The 24731-nt window shown below is 43.7% G+C and overlaps 1 protein-coding gene across 1 annotated transcript in view; it reads right to left on the bottom strand.

Annotated features, from left to right (window-relative positions):
• Positions 1-24731, bottom strand: part of ARID2 (AT-rich interaction domain 2) — an 860005-nt gene that overhangs the window by 459442 nt on the left and 375832 nt on the right. Inside the window, exon 11 of the mRNA XM_069229081.1 lies at positions 21709-21876. Within this exon, the coding sequence (XP_069085182.1) occupies positions 21709-21876 (168 nt within the window). The remainder of the gene's footprint in view (positions 1-21708; positions 21877-24731) is intronic.

Below are 24731 nucleotides of genomic sequence, written 5' to 3'. Positions count from 1 at the left end.
GTGTTAGCATCTCCACCCAGTGCAGGCTTTGTTACTGGCCTCAGAGTGACAAAGGCACTCTCCCCATGGGGCCAGCAACATGTCTCTAGTGTGGCAGGCTGCTGGAACCAGTCAGCCTACACGGATAGTCGGTTAAGTTTCAGGGGGCACCTCTAAGGTGCCCTCTGTGGTGTATTTTACAATAAAAGGTACACTGGCATCAGTGTGCATTTATTGTGCTGAGAAGTTTGATACCAAACTTCCCAGTTTTCAGTGTAGCCATTATGGTGCTGTGGAGTTCGTGTAGAACAGACTCCCAGACCATATACTCTTATGGCTACCCTGCACTTACAATGTCTAAGGTTTTGCTTAGACACTGTAGGGGCACAGTGCTCATGCACTGGTACCCTCACCTATGGTATAGTGCACCCTGCCTTAGGGCTGTAAGGCCTGCTAGAGGGGTGTCTTACCTATACTGCATAGGCAGGGAGAGGCTGGCATGGCACCCTGAGGGGAGTGCCATGTCGACTTACTCATTTTGTTCTCACTAGTACACACAAGCTGGTAAGCAGTGTGTCTGTGCTGAGTGAGGGGTCTCTAGGGTGGCATAATACATGCTGTAGCCCTTAGAGACCTTCCCTGGCATCAGGGCCCTTGGTACCAGAGGTACCAGTTACAAGGGACTTATCTGGATGCCAGGGTGTGCCAATTGTGGAATCAAAAGTACATTTTAGGTGAAAGAACACTGGTGCTGGGGCCTGGTTAGCAGGGTCCCAGCACACTTCTCAGTCAAGTCAGCATCAGTATCAGGCAAAAAGTGGGGGGTAACTGCAACAGGGAGCCATTTCTTTACACACAAGCTCTCCAGTTGTGAAAGCCAATACAGAATATAAACCGTTTTGCAGCCTGTAGAAAGGCCATACTGGGCAAATTTAATTTATTTAGAAGAAAAAACAAATGACATGTCGTAAAAACTAACCACTAAAAATAACCCTATTAATAGAAACATTTTTCACAAACTTTTCAAAAGGCAAACAGAACAGAAAGGCAAGACAATGCATACATAAAGGCTGCAAAAATCAGACTGAAAAACTGACACTGCACTTTTAAGAAATCAGTCTTCCAGTACCCTATCATGCTCTGCTAGTCCTATTGTTTCTTACTAAAGAGATCAACTCTACTGTATACTGTGAGACATAAAAATGCTATTCATGCATCTGGGGAGGTGCGAGAGTTACTTATGACTATTGAGATTGCCGCTGGAGAAGAACTAGGATCACGAGTAACTAGCGGGCATTTGCTGTCGAGGTCTCAGCGGACTGTGTGTCTGCAGCACCGGGGACAGCGCTGACTGGCCCACACAGCAACATGTCCTGGACTGGGGCTACAATGTCTCGGCGGGAGTACAGTCCTGAGGCCCAGCGGACACAGAGACAGCCAGGAGGCCTTGCTACGGTGGTGACTGCCGCTAAAACGTCTGGTAAATTCCAGATGGTCTTTTGTGTGGCAGACCCATAGATGACTGAATTGGGGGCCAGAGGCGGATGGTGGCCCCCCTCCAGTGTCTCTTTCCGCACCACAAACGAGCACTGAGGGAAGGTGTTGGGAACCAGAAGCTCAGCGAAGACCCAGTAACATCAGAGGTCTGATCCCTTCCTCATATGCCCTTATTTTGTGGACACTGTGGACAGACTATTTACATAGGTATGGCAGGGAGGAGGGTGTGCTTGTGTCTGGGTCACTGAGGAGATACTGCTTGCCCCCTAAAGGGACATATTGGACAGCCTGCCACATATTGTATGGGGCCCTATAACACATTATTTGGGGATGGTGGCTGAGGGGGAAGCACCCAGCGCCTGCCTGTAGCGGCTCTCAGGTTGCCACATCATGGTTCGCCCTAAAGTCATTAAGCCAGCAGGGTATGGCACTGCGTGCATGGAGGTTCAGGGCAGTGATCCATTGTCCCCACCAGTGAACCACGGTCCTGAAATGCACACAACCACCATTCTGGTGGCCATAAAAGATATCAAGACGGTCTTGGAGGTTAAAACGGACTCAGTCTTTCAGGAAGTGACCCTACTTAGGGGCGATCACAAAAAAACGGCAGACAGGATACTGGAGGATGAAGGAAAATGTTACTCACCCCGTCAGCATTTGTTTGTAGCATATAGTGCTGTAACGTCACATGCTTAGCATAATCCTGCCATCTAAAGTTGGGCTCGAATGTGTGCAAGTTGTTTTTCTTTTAAGAAAGTCTTTCGAGTCACGAGGTACAATGACTTCTCTTCCTCTAGTTGGTAATGAGCATCGCCATCGACTCCATTGTTAGACTGTTTTCCCACAAGGCTAAATGAATTTGTGATACCTTATGAAAGTAACTTTAACAAACAGGCGTCTGGGGAGGACGGTGAGCACATGTGAATATGTAGCACTACATGCCACAATCGGATGCTCACTGGGTAAGTAACATTTTCTGTTTGAGGCATACGTGGCTGTAGATACACATGCTTAGCACAGACTGTAAACGATTCCTCATCCATAGGTGGTGGCTAACCTGTGGGGGTTACAGTTGTTTCAAATAATATACGTAGAACTGCTTGGCCAATATTGGCTTGCTGAAGGCCCAGCACATATACACAGTAATGTTTTGTAAATGTATATAGTGTAGACCATGTTGCTGCTTTACATAGCTCAGCTATGGTATATTTCCTAGGAAGGCCAATGAAGCTCCTTTTTAAAGAGTGAAGTGAGCTCTAGAAAGGATAGGTACAGTTCTTTTAGCTTTAGCATAGCATGTTTGAATGCATTTGACAATTCAACGTGCAATGTCTGATTTAGAAATGGCCCTTTCTTTGTTTGGTTCTGGTGAGGCAACAAAGTTGCTGTGTTTTCCTAAATTATTTAGTTATATCAATATGGGGGCTCTTACACCTTAAATGCATGGAGCCCTTTTTGCAACTGAGTCTGGTTGTGGAAAATATTGGCAATTCAACAGATTGATTAAGTGAAACTGTGATACCACCTCTGGAAGAAATTTAGGATTGGTGTGTAGACCCACCCTATCTCAATGTAGTTGGAAGAAGGATTCTTCTACAGTTAATGCCTGAATCTCACTGACACATCTGAGTGAAGTGACTAGAAATGATACATTCCAGGATAAAAACAGGAGGGGTTCAAAGGAAGAGCCCATTAATCTTGTTAATACATACTGAGATTCCAAGTGAGGGATGGTGGCACCCTGGGAGGACTGACTCTTAAGACATTCCAGGAAGGCTTTAATGGCAGGAATCCTGAATAGAGAAGAATGTTGTCTGTTTTTTTAGATATGCAGCTACTGTTGCTAGGTGTAGTCATAGATGTAAAAAGCTAGACCAGAAGTAAATGAAAAAAGGAACAATGTCTTGTGTTTTGGCTGTTAATGGATGAGGGTGTTTGGAATGTCAATAATGAACTAATCTTTTCCACTTCGCTGCATAACAGGCATGAGTAGCAGGCTTGAGTGCTTCTTTAAGAATGTCCATACAATACTTTGGTAGATTTAAATAACTAAACTCTAGGACTTCAGGAGCCAGCTCACAAGGTCGAGGTACCTGGGGTGTGGGTGCCTGATTTCTCCATGGCTCTGCATGAAAAGGCCCTACCTGTTCGGTTGTACCTCATGGTGAACTACTGAGAGTTCTAAAGGTATGGTGAACCATGGTTGCCGTGTCCATGTGAGAGCAACTTGGATGAGAGTGAGAGATGTCAGCTGAAGTTTGCGGACCACAAACAGAAGTAGTGGGAGAGGAAGAAAAGTGTAAGCAAATATCACAGACTAACTCATCCATAGTGCGTTGCCCCTGGATTGTGGGTGTGGTAACCTGGAGACGAAGTCTGAGCATTTGATGTCTATTTCTGGGTGACCCCAACGCCAGAAGAATGGGAGGAGGAACTGTGGGTGGAGTTCCAATTCATGGATGTGTTGGCACCTCCTGCCTGCTGAGATCTGCAAAGTTCTTGTCCTCTCTCAGGGAGGTACTCTGGTAACAGGTGAATGTTGTATCAGAGAACCCATCGCCAAGTGGACTGTGCTAGATGGGACAGCTGAGGAGACGTTGTGCCCCTGCTTTTGGAGATAAAAATTATGTTGTCCCTTTTGATCAGTAGTACCACGTAAATCAGGTGAGGAAGGAAGGCTTTGAGCGCCAGGTGAACTATCAACTCCAGCTGATTGATATGAAGATGTCTCTGGCTGGGTACCCATTGTTCTTGAACAGTCAAGTCCTGTGAATGTGCTATCCAACCTGTGAGGGAGGCACCAATTATTAAGGTTCTTCACGGAACTGGCTCTAGGAAAGGCCGTCTTATTAGGAGATTGCAAGCTCGATGGCGACCAACACTAGATCTTCTCCGTAACCCTCTGCTGCAGACCACTGGTGCGCTAAGCATAGAGGCAACGGATGCATGTTGAGTCTGACATGAGGTACTGTGGCTATGCATTAAGCCATCATGCTGAGGTGATGCATGACTATCCTCACTGTTACCTGCTGATGAGGCTGTGAAATGAGCACCTGGGAGGACTGAATCCGGGTGGCATTGGGGTGAGGTATCCCCTGTTGCGAATAGAGGATTGCTCCTAGGTAGTATTGTATTTGAAGGGTGTGGAGATGGGATTTGACTACACTGATGGTAAAGCCTAATGATGAAGTAGATTTAATGTAGCCTCGATGTGTTGGAAGCACTTTTGGCGAAATGCGCTTTTTTACGGGACAATGGTCTAAATATGGAATGACATCTATGTTTTGTCTGCACTGGGGTGAGCATCTACTTCTGTGAGACATTTGTTGAATACTCTGGGGGTGGTTGTGACCCCCAAAGTGGAGCACTTTGAATTGAAAATACAGCCTGTTTATTATGGACCTACGGTACAGCGATGCACCAGATGAACAGGAATGTGGGAACAGGCATTCTTCAGGTTGAGGGTGGCCATGAAATCGTGCCTGAACTTATTCCTTGAGCAATTGCTGATGTAGCAATTACAGTTTATATTTTTGAGGCATAAGGGAAAAGCCAAGAGATTCGGCTGGACCCCTGGTTTAAATCTTGATACTTGAAGCCAGGCATGTTTCCAAAGGAGGATACTAGAATGTATGCATCTAGCTGTGGTATCGGCAGAAAGAAGGGCGCAGCAAATTGAGGTGTTCGAGATTAACTTACCCCTGGAGGTAATATGGTATGCCTGCTTCTTGTGCTCTTCTGGGATATGTTGGAGGATCACCTCCATTTTGACCCAGTGGGCCATGTTGCAGGGGGATAGGAGGCCAATGGAGTTCGCGATCCTCCAGTGGCTAGCAGACTGGGCAGCCACCCTCTTACCAGTGGTATCAATCTTTTTGCTTTATCTGGTGAGGGTGCCTCACCAGATGTTTGAGTTAGCCCTCCTGCATGCCATGGCAACTACATAGGAGTCAGGTGGGAGATCTTTTATGTATTTGGGGTCACTGGGTGACGCTTTGTATTTTTTGTATCAACCCTGGGTGTGATGACTTGTGACCTAACAGAGTTGGTGAATATGTCTGGTATGGTACAACATGCCTTTAGGCATTGGCAGGTATTGTGCCATGCTTTGGCTGGAGGCAAGTCTTAAATAGAAAATCGTCCTCTAAAGGCTCAGTATGTAGCTAGACTTTGTGGAAGGCTGCAGCTATGCCTATCAGGTCATGGTAGGTGGAAGTGTCGTCTGGGAGGAGAGGTTTTAGCTGGATACAGGCCGGGGTCTCCATTGGCGGATGGGTCAGCATCATAGAAATCCCACTGGTCCTCTGAGCAAGAGTGGATAGAACCCTGAGGAGAGTATGGTATGTGTTCTACAGGTGACAGCAATGGTGACTGCACAACACGCGGTGGTGGTGGGCTGACATGCACTGCGCCTGTGGCCTTGTCTGCCTTTGTTCTCTGCTTTGCCAGTTGGTACTTCCAAAGCCTGTTCAAAAGATAGTTGTCTTTTTGCTGGCTGAGCACTGGAATGAAGTCTTGTCATGATACGACTAGTGCCCAGGTGTATTTTTTGTCTGGAGTCATTTATGCAAAAGGTATGGGATTTAGGCTCATACGTAGACGTTTTCGGTGACTGTAGTTTCAGTGCTGAGGGTTTCGGGTCAGAAGCTGGAATTTTCAGCACAGAGGTGGAGCAGTGTTTCATCGCAGATGGTCCCGGCTCCGAAGATTTGCACGACCCCAATGGAGGAAGAGTGTTCAGGAGCATGCAAGTCTGTGCTGTTTTTCCGGCATCAAGGCTGGGTGTGCCCGATGCAGCCAGTTGGTGCCCACCATGGCATGAAGGCAATGGTGGCCCAACAATAGTCTTTGACCGATCTGGGTGGGGTAGGTAGGCAACCCTTTGTGGTGGTCTGCTGGAGTTGGGGTAGAGGGGTTCATTACTCAAGGCTCGACCTAATCTGCATCTCCAGTTCAGAGCCAGAGCTATCCTCAGGGGAGAAGGTGCCCTCAGCAACCGACACCTGTGCTTGGGCCTCCACTTGAGGGTCCTCGGGTCTGGTGTATCTTTGATGCTGCGGCAGGACATCTCAAGGAGTCAAGCTAGTTAGTCACTCATCTTCTCCAACCAAAAGGACTTGCAGGTCTCGCAGGCTGCCTACTCATGTTCAGGGGAGGGGTACAAGTTACTCACTTGGTGGAGATCAGTGTGTGGGCATGGCAGCGGGGACAGAATCAGAAGCGCGTCTGTTCCATCACCTCGTGTACATGGTGCACAGGGAACGCTGAATATCTTATGCCTTCCCCGAAGGGCGAAGGCCCACTGGGCCTGCGCAGAGCCAATCCATTTCGACGAAGCTGAAGTCAATGAATGGATGAGGGATACTGAGGAAATCGTGATTGAAAACAATACAGATGGTAAAGTCTGAAAAAGAATGAGTGACAACTGTCAAACTGGAGCAGAGGCGCTCACGGCCAGACCAGGCAGTGGAAGAAAATCTAATAATGGAGTTGATGAACATATGCATTACCAGCAAGAGGAGGAGTCACTCTATACTGTGACTCAAATTACTTTATTCGAAGAAAAAGTTTCATACATCCAAGCCCAACACTAGATGACAGGATATTGCTGAGCATGTGTCTACAGCCACATGCCTCAAACAGCACTGTAGGTTCTGTCTGCCCAACGGTGAATGAGAACTGCACCAGTTTTCAGGCCCTGGAGCAGGATGCGGCCACTCTAGTGGATAAACAATGATTTTGCGGGCTGATCCCAATGAAATAATGTGCACGTGGTGGGGGTTCAGGAGAGCTCCAATGTTGTACTTTATCTGGAGGAGTGGTGTTGCAGAGGAAAGCCTCAAAGTGGTTTAGGGTGAGAGGGTTTATAGCCACTGAACCAGACGGAGAGGAGGTATGGAAAGTGGCTGTTCAGCAGCAGGAAAAAAGAAAACCTTAATACTTAGTGCAATGACTACACTTTGTAAGAGTTTCTTTATTAAAAGAAGTGTCTAAGAGTTTCATGGTCCAGTTCGACATCAGCCTGCATATCTGAATCTAGACAGTGGCATCTTGTGAACGTGTTTACTGATTTCTGTGTTGGTGCTATGCAGAGGTCAGCAACTGATTCAATGTAATCCATACTGTGATGGTTGGTATGCCTGTCGTGGAGTGAGCTTTAGGCTTCTATGGAAGAGGTTTGATTGCTAATTGCATAATAATTTGATACAAGCTTCTATCCTTAAGATAGACTGTTTGGATATTGCTAGAACGTGTTTAAAATGGCTGTGACTTACAAACAGCTGTTTTGTCTTTCTTCAGTTTTAGTTTAAGTAGTTTAGGTAGAAACAAAGGACTGTTCTAATGTCTAGTGAATGGATGAAGTGTTCTGCTGCTGAGGATGAATAAGGAAAGAAAATGGGCAGTAAGATATTCTGATTAATGTGAAAGTCAGCACTGCTTTCTCACTCAGGAGGAGACATACTTTCCTGTGCTGAGGCATGCCTGTATCTCACTACTGCATCAGGTGTTGGTTCACATTTAAGAAACACAAGATCCTGTTGTGATTTTTTCAACAGGCACAGTATTGCAGCACAGAGAAGCAGAGGTAAGGAATGTATCCTCTGAAACATTCAGTCAGTGGCACTAGGATTGTCATAGATGTTCTCTGCTGCAAAATTTCCAAAAATACATAAGCCAGTTGCGGTACTTCTAAAGAAATCTGCTATCTGTTATCCTGGCCAATACATCATGAAAGGTTGTGATCTCAATGATGGTAGGAACACAGGAAGAAAATGCCACTGATGAAGTTAACATATAAGGTGAGTTGGCATTATTTGTGCCCAAAAGGTAAGACTTGTGTCTTCTACTCCTCTCTAGTATGCAATGACGAGACACTGGTCTGGGTACCATTCTGAGTTGGAAAGGAACATTTGGCTCTTCGGAAGGAATTTTAGGTTTCACTGATCTGAAATGCAATGGCTGAGGAGACAAAGAGCTTGGGGAAGCATAAATTGAGAAGCCTCTAAAGGAAACTCTAATTTCTCTTTGCTCTTTGGAGTTAGAGAGAACAAATAGGAGGAAAATCGTGGTGTTACCCAAGGAGACCTGTCGGAATGACGAGGGCATGATAATCTTGTTGAATGCAATGACTATGATGAATGAAGTAAAACTACAGGTAGCAACGGTTTAGCCATCATGGGGATCAACGTCGCAAGGAAGGCAGTATTTCCAATCCATGCTCTTGAGGTTTGCCTTGGTTGTGCCATGTGGCGTTTCTTCTTCAGGGTCAATGAGGGTGGTGTTGAATGATGTTTCAGTTTAGATGAGGCAATGTGCTTCCTGCCAATACCGGTTGCCTTCAACAGCAGTGTTGGTTTTGCCAACGTTCATCGGTTTGACCTGAGATCGACATCTGTTTAAGAAGCAGGTGCTCTCTTGACATCACTAAATGAAAGATTCAGAGCCAGACTTTGACAATGCACAGGCCGGAGTCTATGTTCAAGGCAGACACTGTTACCTTGGATGTTGATCTCTATTGACCGATAGAATGGTGTCCTCAATGTCTTTTTTTAGACGATCTCCATAAAGTGGATCGACCCCTATGGGAGTCCTTCTTGGGATCTGGCTGTCTTCCAAGGCACATCAACAATACACTTCTTCCTTTAATCCTCAGATTTCAGGGCCTGAATAGTGCCTTTGAGCCTCATACCATCCTGGTCCTTCAAAGTTTTTAGCCATTAAAAAAAAAGTCACATTCTTTGACAGAATAAGGAAACTGAAGGCACACCACATAGACATTATATGGGTGAGAGGCAGTCTTATTTTGCCCCCTCAGAAGGGACACTTTTCAAAAAGAGAAGGCAATGCTGAGGAATAATTCTCTCAGAAAACAGCAAAACAATTTACTTCATCTGACAGCTTGAAGTAAAAAAAAATGTCAAGTGAAATTGAAAAAGGTAAAGATTGGCTAAAATATTAAATCAATAAACAGTGTACATGTGCCCTGAGATTCTACTCTCAGGAGCCAGAAAACAAAATAACTGGTTTATTGAGGAAACTGCTAGTACAGTGCATCATCAAAAGAGAATACTCCTAGAGAAGAGACCTAAAGAGAGAGAACACATTTTCACAGCTTTAAAAGTAAACATAGCAGGCTGCACTTTTTTTCTTCTCATACACTGTGACCCTTCCTTGCACATCAGAACCTGCAACACAGACTTGAAACTGCCTAGTGGAGCCCATCAGTCTATAGCCAGGTAAACATTTAGCCTCTGCTGAGCTACTACAGAGTGCTGCTGCTTATATAGACACTGATATACCTGTTATAGTTCAATGGACAATACATCTATGAAACATGCTTGAGGGTTCACGAACAGAGTGGATTATTATTCTAATGTTTATTACTATGATTATGAAGATTCCACCACGAAGACGTGTATTTATAATAAAATAGGTTTTTAGATTCCATACAAGGGAGGAGCTACTGAAATGTTTATAGTGACAGTTCTCCTAGGTAGAATGAAGCACAGTTTGACACTTCTAGAATATTAAGGGGAAGTAAAATTGTTGGATTGATGCAATAAATACCTTTTACACAACTGTACTAGGTACATAGTTTTCAACAATGTCTGGGGTTCTGAGACATACTTGGGTGCAGCCAATGCCGGGCCCAACTGCTGCAACAACCCACCATTGCAAATGCCTCTACTTTTTCCTCATCTCATACTCCTCCATGAAGGGCCTTTTCCTTATGTATTGTAGGCCCTTCAGGGGTAACATTTTAAAATGGAGAATATTGGTAATGCATTAAAGTAAAACATTTGCTTTTATACACTGATTTGCACAGTTTGTTTTTAAATTCTTATTGAGTTTTCACTGAAAAACCTTTTTGAAAATTATCCCTCACAATTCCATGGCCCTAAAGATATCCTAAAATTCAGAGACAGACAAATGGCACACACAGTTAATCTTAAAACTTCAGGCACATTAAAATATTATTCTTCAGATATGCAACCTGTATTCACTTTATTATTTATTGTCAATGTGCATTATCTGTGCACAATAACAAACAACTCACTGTAAACAGTTCAGTTGTTGGCTTGGAGTACTTCAGGTTTTTGGAAACAGTACAAGAGGTATATATCTCTGTAACTGGAAGAGGATGTAATGATAAACTACTTTCATACAGGAGTTGTCAATACAACATTTTACTCATAACAAAATTGGTTACTTACCTGTCACTATGGTTCTCAAGTATTGGTTTCTTTAATAGAGTCACAAGCTGGAATCATCCCTGTCGTTGAGGTGGGAGTCCCACGGTACCTTTAAATATATATAGCAGTAAGTGAACTACCCTAGGCCTTCATGGCAATGGACAGTCACTGATATAGCCTATCCATTTAAAAAAAAAAAAAAAAAAACTTGAACTACAACTAATAAGGCTACAGGACCCTCCAGATTGATTCCCTAAGATTTTCTAGTACGAGTGTGAAGTACATATTTGTATATTTGAGGGGACCCTTTAAGGCAGGGGTCTTCAAAGTGGGAGGCAGACCTCACTAGGGGGGGCCTCAAGTGATCCCGGGTGGGGTGAGAGAAGGGAGGGTGACATTTATTGCATTTTTAAAAAAGGTAACAGAACTTAACTGCAATGTTTAAATAAGTTTAGACATATTTCAACATTTCCAACTTAATAGAATAAGTGTGAAAAATTCGGAGGTAGGGTGCGATGATTTATTAAAAAGTTTGAAAACCACTGCTCTAAGGGGAGGAGAGTGAGTCACATGTGAATCTATGAAATATACCAATACTGGAGAACCATAGTTACATGTAAGTAAACAATTTTCTTCTCCAGTATTGGATCTTTCATAGATTTACATCCTTGAATTAGAATACCTTGACAATAACTATTCAAAATAAAAATAATAATAATAATAATAATAATAACAACAACAACATTATCAGTCAAACCTTTAGAATATATCTACTAAGTGGAAAGTGGAGAAAATAGAGGCTCACCTTAGTGGAATAGATGTCTTAACACTGCTTGCCCAACAGCTGTATCCATTTTGTAGGCTTCATCCAGGCAACAGTGTTTCGTGAACATGTGTCTACTGGACCATGTAGCTGCCCATCAGACATGCTGTATAGGCACTCCAGCAAATAGAGCTGCAGATGTGGCTACAGCTCTGGTGGAATGGGCTTTAACTTTGCTCCGAAAGGGGTTTCCAGCCAGACAATGACAAAACTGTATAGTCAATCCAATCCATCTGGCGAAGGTCTGTTTTGATACAGCACAACCCTTCTTTGCATCTCCATATACTACAAACAGTTGGTCTGGTTTCGTATTTGATGGGTTCTTTGTATATAGAATTTTAGACCTCTCTACATCCAGCGAATGTAGAACCTTTTCTGCGGCTACTTGAGGATTTGGAAAAAGATGATCGTAGGATTACTGGTTCATTCAGATGGAAGTCTGATGGAACTTTCAGAATATACTTAGGATTTGTTCAAAGTATAAACGGTGGAGGTTTTTGAATCAGAGGGAACGCTCTAAAAAGACCTTTGAGGAATCGCATTACAGTTCTGAAAGATCATAAAAAAGGCCATCTTGAAAACATCGGAAGCCAAATGTACTCTTATTGATGAAAAAGAAAGTCTTGATTTTGCTAAGTGGAGCAAATAGGGGCGTATCTGCTCCGGCGGCGATGTCAGAGGCTGTATTCCTGAAGTGGCAGCACAAGCAGAAGGGCCTCCATTTAAACTTATAGGTCCTATTGGTAGTAGTGCCTTGTGTTTTGCTAGTGTATCTGCATTCTGGTGAATGTCTAAGCTAGACAATTCATTCAATTAAGGAGCCAGGCCGATAAGTGTATAGATGATGGGTCCAGATGTCTGACTTGGCCCTGGTTCATGGTTAGCAAGGCTGGCATCTGTCTGAGTGGACATGTGGCCGTTCCGAGTACAGAACGAGTCCTGTGAACCAGAGCTCTCTGGGACATTTGGGTGCTATGAGGAGGAGACGACATTCCTCTGTTTTCATCCTGCTGATCACCCTGGGGTCATAGGAATCGGGGGGAAAGCGTAGGCATAAATTCCTAACCATCTCATCAAAGGCATTTCCCCACGAGCCTTTTTGGAGATGCCAGCTAGCGTAATATGGGCATTTCTTGTTTTCCCTTGCCAAGGTAGGAGCATCTGAGTAGCCAGGGCAGGCAGGTGACGTCAGAGGCACCCTCTGATAGGTAGTTACCTGGTTACGTGGCCAAGCCCCCTCTTTGGGCTATATCGGGTCTTCCACTGAGGTGGGTCCTCAGATTCGGCTTGCAAGATTCCAGCAGGACTCCTTTGCAACCTCTGATTCGACTTCGGACCTCTGGAACCACGACTGGACCCTCCAGGAACCTACAAGCTGCAGATCCATCTGCAGCATTGCATCCAGAATTCCTGCCAGCTTTGCAACATCTCCCTGGCCGTGCATTATCAGAAGACTGCAACTCTTCAGCCTGCACAAGAAGAAGAAGAAATCTCCCTCTGGGTGAAGACATCACTCCCATGTAACCGCAGGTACCTGGCTGCAACGACGACCAGCTGCATGGATCTCCCCTCATCCTGAGTGGCGTGGGTCCTGCATTACGGGTGGTGGTCCGGAGAGTTTCCCTTGGTCCTCTCTACCAGCTGTCGCGCTTTGGTGGTGGTAAGTCATTTCCACTCCACACAAGACAGCACCCCCGTGCACCACATCCTTTGCAGCTATCAAGACTTGTTTGCTTTAGCTCCAAGGGGAACTTCAGGTAATATGTAGCCCCCAGCTCTCCCTCCTGCAACTCGTGGTCCTCCGCGGCATGAGAGCAACTTCTGTGGTGCTGCGTGGGCTGCTTCAGCGGCTTCTGTGTCCTGTTCTGTGGGACAGCTCTGGGTGCTGCCTCTGCTCCTGTGGGCTCCCTGTGACTCCCTCTCATGAGAAGAGTCCTCCTGGGCCTTGCTGGTCCCCGGCAGTACCTCATTTCCCCCAACCGCAAATTTGCCATTGACAAGGCTGGTTAGTGGAAATCAGTCACCGGCACCCATCTGCAATCCAGCTTCCAGCATGGGACGCCTTCTGCATGCATCAGGAACTCTTCTTCAGCTTCTGTGCTGACCTGTCTTCCTCCTTCGTCAACCAACTCCAAAAGGTACCTCTGGGTGGGCAGTATCTCCTACTCCCCCTGTACTCCACAGACACTTCTGGACTTGGTCCCCTCTCTCCAAAGGTCTCCATCTTCGGTAATCTACTGCTGGTTCCTTGGAGGTTGTTCTGGGTTTCTTCTTTTTCTTCTTTTCATTCTTTTCATCTTTGGGGTGGTTTGGGGGAAATCCAGTATTTTACTCCTGCATTCCTGGACGCTGGAGGGGTACTGCGTTACTTACCTGTGTGGCTTCCAAGTACTCCCAGCTCCCCTCTACACAGTTTACTTATCTAAGTGGGGGCTCTGTGTCCGCATTCCACTTTCTTAGTATATGGTTTGGGCTCACCCTAGGGCTACTATTGCTTATTGCTATTTTACACTGTTTTCTGACCTTTTTATGACTCTTACTGTTTATTAGTGTGTGTGTATATGGAAAATGTCACTTACCCAGTGTACATCTGTTCGTGGCATGGGACGCTGCAGATTCACATGCTGTGCATTATCCTGCCATCTAGTGTTGGGCTCGGAGTGTTACAAGTTGTTTTTCTTCGAAGAAGTCTTTTCGAGTCACGAGACCGAGGGACTCCTCCCTTTCGGCTCCATAGCGCATGGGCGTCAACTCCATCTTAGATTGTTTTCCCCACAGAGGGTGAGGTAGGAGTTGTGTATATAGTAAAGGTGCCCATGCAATGGAGTAAGTATGTATGTACATAATGTGTATAAAAATAGTAAGTATTTACAAAATTTACAAATTTACAGTTTTTATTCAACTTAAACTGCTACAGGCTCTTGGGGAGGCGGGAAGGCCCATGTGAATCTGCAGCGTCCCATGCTACGAACAGATGTACACTGGGTGAGTCTTTGCCGGGGCTGGTTTACTCACGGTTTGTTGCTGCGTCTTCGGCTGCTCACTTTCGGACTCGTCCGAATCTCGAATGGAGAGTCTCTCCTTTTCCTCAACGTCGATGTGCTCGGTCGGTGTCGACGCCATCTGTAGTCTTTGAGCTCGTAGCGTCTTCTTGGATCGAAATGCCCGACAGGCCTCGCAAGTATCCTCCCTGTGTTCAGGAGACAAACACAGATTACAGTGTTGGTCTGTATAAGGATACTTTGCGTGGCAGTTGGGGCAGAAGCGGAAGGGGGTCCGGTCCATGAGGTTTAAAGATGGAGGCGGTCGGGCCGACCAGGCCCCGGTGGAGAGTGGAAGCCCCGAAGGGCCGCCGGAGCGCGTGTTTCTTCAGTGTCGATGTGCTAAAACTAAACCGGTACCGAGCGCGAACAATACCGTCAAATTTTCCGATAACTAACTAACTTTTCCGAATCGAAATACGGAGCGAAGAGGAACACGTCCGAACCCGATGGTGGAAAGAAAACAATCTAAGATGGAGTCGAAGCCCATGCGCAATGGAGCCGAAAGGGAGGAGTCTCTCGGTCTCGTGACTCGAAAAGACTTCTTCAAAGAAAAACAACTTGTAACACTCCGAGCCCAACACTAGATGGCAGGATAATGCACAGCATGTGTATCTGCAGCTACACATGCCATCGAACATATATATATACATATATATATGTATATATATATATATATATACATATATATATATATATATATATATATATATATATATGTACACTATATGTATTTACTTACTTACCTCCTATTGGAGGGTTGCCTCTCTAGTATTTTCTGATACTACGTTCCAAAAATACCTTTATTTTTGTACAAACAAGAGTTTTCTTACTTGTGGTTAAGTACTGTGTGACTGTAGTGGTAATGCATGAGCTTTGCATGTCTCCTAGATAAGCCTTGGCTGCTCATCTACAGCTACCTCTTGAGAGCCTGGCTTCTAGACACTGCCTACACTTCACTGAGGGGGGATAACTGGACCTGGTATAAGGTGTAAATACCATACGTTCCCACCACACACCAGGCCAGCTTCCTATAAGTACGGACCCACAAGTGGTTTCTTTATGCATTCTACTTGTACAGAATTGCCAACTACGTATGTGGCCACTTTAAGAGGAACCAGACAAGCAGTGGCTCCAAGTAAATGGCTCCTTCGAAGATCAGATTCAGATCACATTTGAGATAACAACTGCCTTGTCTTGGTGGACAAAACTGTCAAACCTGTCCAAGGGCCTCCCATTTTTACAGCAAATTCAGAATGTTATTGTAACCATAGATGCACCCTCGAAGGTTGGGGTGCCCGTCTTCAGGATTTGCAAATAAGCAGCAACTGGACTTAAAAAGCTTCACATAAACCACCTGGAGCTAAAATCAAATGAGCTCACACTCAGAGCTTTAAGTCAACAGTCCTCAAGAATGGACACCACCACAATTATGTTCTGTCTGAACAAACCGGGAAGAACGAAATCATTAGCAATATCACATCAGGATTAGCGCATTTGGAAGTGGGCCCTGGAAAATCAAATTTGTCTGAAAGCAGAGCATGTGCCGGGACAGTCCAACCTCCTAGTGAACCCATTAAACAGAACGATCATCCCGTATGACGAGTGGGAATTGGACCTTCGGATTCACAACAAGCTTTTCCAAAGATGAGGCAGACCAAATCTAGATCTTTTCCACTCCTCTTTCCATTGTCCAGTTTTGCACCAGAGTAGGGCTGGTGGTCCCTGAACCGGTGTGGACTGGTTTATGCACGGAGGGCAACAATTGTGCCCTTCAAAGCAAACCAGTGGCTTCGGGAGGTTACCCCTCCCCCAAGCCAGTCACACCTATTTCCAAAGGGAGTGGGTGTTACCTCCCTCTCTCAAAGGAAATCCTTTGTTCTGCCCTCCTTGGATTGATCAGATCAAGCAGCAGGAGGGCAGAAACCTGTCTGAGGGGTGGCAGCACCTGGGCTGCTCAGAAAACCCCGCAAGACTGGTGGTAGCAATGCTGGGGGTCCTCTAAGGAGCCCCCAGAGTGCATGGAATCAGACTTCCAATACTTTCAGCAGTATTGGGGTATGATTCTAACATGTTTGATACCAAACATGCCCAAGTTCGGAGTTACCATTATGCAGATGGACATAGGTAGTGACCTATGTCCAGTACACAGGGATCCCCTTGAACCCTAATGCCCTGGGTACCTAGGTACCATATACTAGGGACTTACGGGCACTATTATGCCAATTATGGGGATAAAAAGTTATCAGCAACCAAATTAGCAGGAGAGAGCACTGTCACTGTGAACAGTCAAACACACTGACAAACAGGCCAAAAGAGGAGGTAACCAAGCTAGTAAGAGGCTACTTTCCTACAGTACTCAAACATACTTTTTTGCAGAGAGCTTGTGAGCCATCTGGCAGATTTTACGCTGTCTTTCCTGGGATGGAAATGCTTTGTTTTGTGTGTTATCCAGCAGAAATTCAACCTTGCCATGGGATGGATATGCGACTTTTGATAGTCGATGGTAAGGCCCAGACGTCTGAACATGTAAGGCAAATGGATGTGTGTTGCATCACCTGATGGTGTGTTGATGCCTTTAGGAGCCAATCATCGAAGTATGGGAAAAACTGGGTTCCTAGCTGTCTTAGATGAGCTGCTACTGAGGCCAGCATTTTGGTAAAAATTCTGGGGGCTGACTTTAGTCCGAATGGTAGAGCCTTGAATTGTAGATGTATACCAGCTACCTGTAAATGTAGAAATTTGTGATGATTTCGATGTATTGGGATATGAAAGTATGCATCTCAGAGATCTAGAGATGTCATGTGATCCCCAGTATTTAAGTGCCGTTGAATGTCCTGCAGCGTTACCATACTAAACGTTTGCTTTTTCAGGAACTTGTTTAAGGCTCGCAAATCTAGAATTGGATGCCAATCTCCTGAAGAAAAAAACGGGAGTAAAACACCCGGTATTTTTGAAGAGGTGGAACAATCTCCAATGCTCCTTTGTGTAGCATGGAAGATATTTCTTCGAGGAGTTGCCTTAAATGTGGAGACAGTGGTCCTGATGGAGGGGTATTTGGAGGCTTCTGGAGGAATTCCAAAGTGTGTCCTCTGGCTACTACATCTAGTACCCACTTGTCCGATGTTATCGCTGACCACTGTAGGATGTGGTATATTATGCAGCTTCCAATATTGGATACAGGAGAAGGATAGGTAGCTGGTATCAATGTGTGATCATTGCTTTCTGCCTGTTTCCCTGCCACGGGTAGAAAGCTTTCCTCTTGTAGAGTGCTTGTACGCTGCTGTTGGTGGTAATCTATACTGCTGTTGTTGTTGTCCATATTGCGGTTGATAGGATGTCTGACCTGCTTGATATTGCTGCCAATATGGTGGATATCCTCCGCGAAAGGAATAAGTTCCTCTGCATCTAACCCCTTGAAGGGGCTGTTTTCTTTATTGTAATATGACTAGAGATCTTGCTGTGCCCGTGTCCACCTTGATAGACTGTAAACCTTCATCCATGTGTTTACCGAAGAGGGATTCCCCATCATATGACATATCTAGTACCTTGCTCTGTATCTCTGGGTGAAAGGAGTTGGATTTCAGCCAACCCTGCCTGTGTAAAACTGCAGTCCCTGCCAGTTGTCTGAATCCAGTTAGCGAGATGTCGATGGCCCAATCAATTATCTCAGCTGCTATCCACTCCCCCGCTTCTAGTGCTTTTCTTGCTTCCAGCTCAGCGTCTTCAGGTAGGTGATCGATGTGTGTGTAGATATATCGGACCACATTTGCCGATTGTACCTGCCTAGAATGGCCAAGGAATTTGCAGCTTTAACTGTCATAGCTGCCATGGTGGAGAATTTTTTGCCAACATTGTCGAGACGACGCCCCTCTCTATCTGGAGAAGATATTGGTGTAGAGTGATTTTTTGAGATGCGTTGTGCCACCTGGGAGACCACCGAATACGGCTTGGGATGGCCTAATAAACAAGTTGGAGAATCCTCTGGGGCTTTTTATTTTTTCTCCAAAAGTGGTATTTGAGCTGGGATTGTGGCTGGATTCTTCATTGATTTTAGAACTTTCTGCCAAATAAAATCCACAATCGTAATGGCACTCACTGACTTTTACATTGGCTCCTTAAAGTCATAGACAAACAGTCTTTCTCCCTAGTAAGAATGGGTAACTCAAAATGTTTAGCTACTCTCTCCATCAGATTATGGAATCAGCCTATGTCCTCTGATGGAGAATCTACAGGCACTGCCGAAGGTGGCGATAGAGTAGGTATTAGGTATTCGTCCCACTCACTAGGTACTGCAGTATCCATTAGCTCTCTCTCTTCTCTTTCCTCATCTGTAGTTTGAGGGTCATCTTGTGGTAGTTGGCCCAAAGAGATAGAAACATCCGGTATGGGTAGAATTCTCGGTTGTATTGAGACAGGTGTCTGGGGTACTGTTTCCGGCTCATAAGGTAGTGTAACAGGTGTTGCAGGAACTGAGGGTGGAAATCTTCTATAATAATCCTCCTACATGTTCTGAAACTTTTTTACCAAGGACATTGGCATAGTTATGGAGGCATCCTGATCGCAGTATTCAGATTGAGAGGGTTCTACTTGGTCTCTCGCAGAGTACTAGTCATCTTGGTACTGATAGTTATCGTCATCCAGATCCTGACATTTTACATGGAGCTCAGATGGACTGCTAGCCACACCAAATGGGCCTTCGCCCTGAAAATATCCATCTTCATCATCATCCAAAAGGTGTTGAGGAGGATATGGTAACACCTTGCTTGGAGAAATATGTATAAGCAATATTACTGAAGACTTCTTCACGGTTATCAAAGACGGCGGGCAAAAAATGTGTTTTTTCACAAGTCTTTGCCAGTGATTCACTCGCCAACGTTAAGGATGTCATCAACTGGAGTGTCAGTAGCGTCATCAACAAATCCACTGTCAGAGGGTCTCTCGTCCACGAGTCCTTCGTCAACAGGTCCCTCCTCGATGGGTGTATTCTCTACAGATCTCCAGCTGACGGGTCCAACGTCGCTGACTTTGTCATTGTCGATGGTTTTCTTCTGTAAATTTTAGCAGAAATTATCATCGTTGAGGATAGTGGCGACAATGTAACAAATATATGAGACACCGCTTTAGTAAACATCGACGTGACTGTCGTCATTGTGGACACGATCATCAACAAGTGTGTCAATGGTTCTCTTGTTCGAGGCATTTTTGTCAGAATCTAGATAGAATTTCTTTATTTTTGTTGTTCGCAGTACAGACTGTAAAGCACTTTTTGGGGGTGCTTTTTTCCCAGATGGGGTAATAGGCTCTGGGTGAACCTTTTTTAAGACCTTTGAATTACTTTCTATTGATGTGCATAAATTTCCTGGCGTTTCTGTTGCTCCAGTGAAAGGTGCTTGGATTTCTTAAGTGTCTTATTTGGTGGTTCTGAGGAAGGTTTCTCTTTCGGTTTAGTCCTTTTAAGAGATTGAGAGACATGTGACGAGGACTCACTCTCATCAGAAGAAAGGCACTCCATTGCTTCTTGGTTTTACAGCCATAGTAATAGTCTCCCTTCTCTCTGTCTTTAAGAGCCTTATGAGTAAAGGTGTGACATTTTTTACAATCTCTCACCCTGTGATCCGGATGCAGACAGTATATACACACCTCTTTTGTGGGACTTCAATATGAAGCCTTTTCTTCCCACAGGTGTCACAGATTCTGGAGAGGCCTTTTTTAGCTGGTTGGGACATAATGTCCAGTAAAAATCTGTTGCTTCTGAATGAAATTTATCCTGCCGGTTCACTGAGACAGAATAGTAACTGAGCAGAGCTCAGAGAGACTCCCTTCTCACAACATGCAGTAGAAAATCTGAGGGAATCCGCCTCTGTTGGGAGTGTTCTAGAGGGTGCTGTCGTCTCATTGGTTGTAGTTCAAGTTTGGTTCTTATTTTTTAAAAAGAACACGGATAGGCTATATCAGTGACTGTCCATTGTCATTAAGGCCTAGGGTAGTCCACTTACTCCTATATATATTGAAAGGTAACGTGGGACTCCCCCTCCTTCCCCCTCGACGGGGATGATTCAAGCATGTGAATCTATGAAAGATCCAATACTGGAGAAGTACTATTACCATTTTCACGTATTCCATTTTGCGCTCACTGTTTTGTAAATACTATGAGGTGGGAAAACATTGAACAACCTAAACAAATGACACATTGCTTAAGTCTGAATGCTCTCCAGTTTTCTGAAATGTATAATGTTCGGGTTTACCAAAGGGTTTCATACGTGCTCCTCCCAAACACTACAAATATTTAAAAACTAAAATAAATATTAGATACTGAACACTGCTTACTAAAGTGCAAAAAGAGTAGCAATTTTTTTTTTCGTCCTTGCCCATTTCATAAAGCTGAAAGAGGATGGCTGTAGCACAATAATTGTTTTGTTGATGCTTCTGTTTTTTCAATAACAAAAACACAAAGTTTCTTGAACAGCGCTTAATTTTTCGAAAAAACCTGCTGTGTTTTCTGAGGCCTCTTCTGAGTAAATCAGAAAGCCTGGCCTGCAAGGGCACATTTTTCCTGAGGACGTTTGTGGGAGGAAAAGATATGAAGGTTTAACAGCTAACCATCCTAAATGTCAAAAAAGGCTCTGCATTCTGAGCAGAAAAGGTTTAACAGCCAAGTGGTTAAAAGCAGAAAACAAAGACGAAAGTAAAAAATACAAGCATTTGCAATGCAGTGGGTCTCACGTTTGCTCGAGTCAGAGCTAATAACATTGTAAATTCCTAACTGGACTTTTCTTGCCACAAATTGGAAATGTAAAGTAAAACAGCTGACATAAGCAAGTCAATTCAAAGCGCCACTGCCGCCATGAGTGTGAGCGCTAAGGAGAGACACAAAAAGAAAAAGATGTGTGCTCCCAGTCAAACATATCAGCGCGCAATTATCTATGTAACAGGTCAGTCCACAAGGTGGTAATAAAACCTCCCCCCAAGGCTGGACAAACGTAAAGCATTTACCAATGTCATCAAAGGATTTTTGAAAGGGAAGCCCACAAACAAGTGAAAGTAATGTGCGTGAGGTTGGCATGGTTAAAAACCAACATAGATACCAACACATCAGAAAAGCAGTGCTCAACCTAAAATCTGAGATAGGAAACTTGAGACGTTTGCAAGACAGTGCAGGCAGTTTACTTACTAGGAACAGGTGGAGGATGTACAGCTGCTGGAATTTGTTCCACTGCTTGTGGCCTAATTTCAGAAAGAACTTGATTTGTGGAGCTTTGATGTTCAATTAACTTTACTGCAGTAAGTGCATCAGGTCCAAACATCTGTATGTCCATCGAAATCAGACAAACTAAGACATCTAAAATAAACAAAGTCATAGTGAACAAAGGAATATAATCGTGCACCATGCAAGTAGCTCAGCCCAATTCAACTGCACAAAATCAGAGACAGCAGTTACTTAATAGTGTGCCAATTTCAAATAAATAAATCTCCAGACATATTCCTTACCTTTGATAATAAGCCTTGCAAACGAACAATAATGTGTAATTGTAAAGCATTTTAACCTTAGACTTTTGTAATGTCACTAGTAAGCCACATACAGTATTTGTTTTAGGCTTGTCTACACAGAGGCTCACGAAAACATCTCTCAAGGCAGGTCAAATTTAGTTCGGGAAAATATGTAATCGTAATACTGCAGTCGACTACCATTATGTCAGTTATGTTTCTCTACATTGGGTTTACAGAATAATCACCATCCTGGTGAAAATAAGACGATACACAGTTATTATCCCATGAAACAGTAATGACTGATGATGTGGTTGGTGGTGTAGGGGGGGTTTATCAATAGATATCCTTCTTCCATCATTTGGTAATGGACTGACGCAAATTACTTTTTCTTTCTTTACGTAGGGGCCAAAATCCATTATAAACTCCACATAAAAATGTACTGAACACTTCAATCTGGTTGGGGTTTTGATATGAGAATCAGACTATCTGCAGCCAATCAGATTTCAGAACATCAGCAGTCACATTTGGAGGAGGAGATCGTCAATGTATGTCAAAATATAAATTGGCTAGCACGCATCTCTGACAAACTCCATACGAAGTACATCTGAACCTTCCACAATATTCTGAATTATAAAACTTTTATACTCAAAACAAGAATGTGCAGAGTACTGCTGTTGCGGAACCTCAGTACACAGTTCAGCAACAAATGCACCTCAATGAAAATTCTTGCAAAACGTAAGTCAAGAAATGTTCTTTGAAAAAGTTTGATGCTAAAAAATGGCCTTTGTACTGTGCCCCAAACCTTTCAAAAATATTAGCAAATTGTAGACATGGAATACATTAGGAAACCAAAGCTCTTACAGAAGACAAGCTATGAATGCGGGTTACTTACCATCAACTGTCTTTCTCTGTTAAAGTCTTCTACAGATTATTTCCCACAATGCATAGAGTGTTTTAAATAATAGTAAAACATTAGCATAATAGTGTTGGTTGCCTATTAACCACATTGTATAATATGCACTGAAGCCAATGCGGTAAATTGGCTGAGTGGATCACTCCCCAAGATTTTACCCACAATCAGATTTTCACAGCACAGTCTGGAAGGAACATTAATATAGTCCCATCCCAGTTGATGAGTGAGGCTGCACATAACTATGATAAATACCAATGCTGGGGAACCAGTTACTTGCAAGAACATTTTTCTTCTCCTCACTGGATTTTTTTTATACATGCACACGTTCAAATTAAGATCAGCAAGTGGTACGAAGACAAGTGAATGCTAGAACGAGGGTCAAATGAAATAGGCTCCTGAGCTCCAACTATCCCACTCACTTTACACAGTGAATATTATGGATTGATGTTTCATAAAGGAATGACATCTTTAAAGAAAAGTTACTTGCTTCTAATCCAAGTTCAGTATCGTACGCATCTTTATTAAGGCAGGAAACATTAGTATAATAGTCATTTGTGTGGGGCGATCTAAAAATATTTTCTTTTCTCCCAAAAACCTCTACGTGTACATCTGGCATTATAAAATGCAGATTACCACAATATTGACTGGGGCTACATTTGAAATCCAATTTAAGTGAGGGTGCAGCATAAATCCTCATGCTGTTGCTCAAAAACCCACTGAAAACTTGAAACAAATAAGAAAAATACAGCCAGGTAGGTAGCACTGAGAAGGACTTAATACAATGGATTATTATTTTAAAGAGCCAGCTGCTCCCCTGTTCCAGCAGCAAGTATACTGGCAGAGGTTTTCTTTATGAAAAGGCTAGTGCAGATGTTTACTACAGCAAATTCTACCATTCATGAAATGGATATGAAGGAGGTCATTTATGACTTCAAGCAGAATGCATAAGCACAGTGCTTAAAATACAACCCTTTGTTTAACACAAAAAAAGTCTATTTACTTTAATTTCCGATACAGTGGTAACATGACAAACTGACAGTGTACAGTCATATAACCATATATGCAATGTATTTACAGGCCTATTAAAGACATTACAGATTTGTTTAACCACTAAGTCGTTATTGACCAATGCAATAATCAAATCAGACATTATAGAGTATAGGATTGATGAGATTCTGTTGGTAGGTTAAAGTCTATTCAACTGCTATTCACTTTTGTTTGGTTCTAGGATGCACTCTTCTGAGTTGTTTGTGTCCAAAAGTGTGCTTTAGCGGGCCCTAAAAGTCTCACAGCCTGGCAGCTGGATATTCACCAATTCTCTGCAATACACCATAGCCATACGACTGCCACTTTTCATTATCATTAGTAGTGAGTCACATTTTATAATTCCATACAACATATGATACAGGTGTTCTATACCCTTTGTAAGTTAAGGCCCAATTGTCAACTTACCAGCTACAGCAGAGAACCCTGTGGACTGTAGCCCACTAACCGCCTAGAGCTTGAGATGAGGACGGTGCGTCCTGAGAAATAATTAGCCCTGTGAGTTTTCACAGGATTATTTGTTGTGAGTATGTTCTGAATCTCTCTTTACCATAAACAGACAAGCTCAAGAATACATACTAAAGATAGGTTTCATGATTTTATTAACATCAACGTCCTATTCTAGTGTATAAAATAAGTATAGTTGTAACTACAAAAATGAACAAAGCAGCGGCAATGACATTTTTTAATAAAAACGTATACTAAAACACTGTACCACTGTAACAGTGGTTCAAAATTCAGAATCCTCT

Source organism: Pleurodeles waltl, chromosome 4_1 (assembly GCF_031143425.1).
Source record: "Pleurodeles waltl isolate 20211129_DDA chromosome 4_1, aPleWal1.hap1.20221129, whole genome shotgun sequence".
Lineage (NCBI taxonomy): Eukaryota > Metazoa > Chordata > Amphibia > Caudata > Salamandridae > Pleurodeles > Pleurodeles waltl.
Note: the sequence above shows the minus strand (reverse complement) of the source record. Positions and strands in the feature narration are given on the sequence as shown.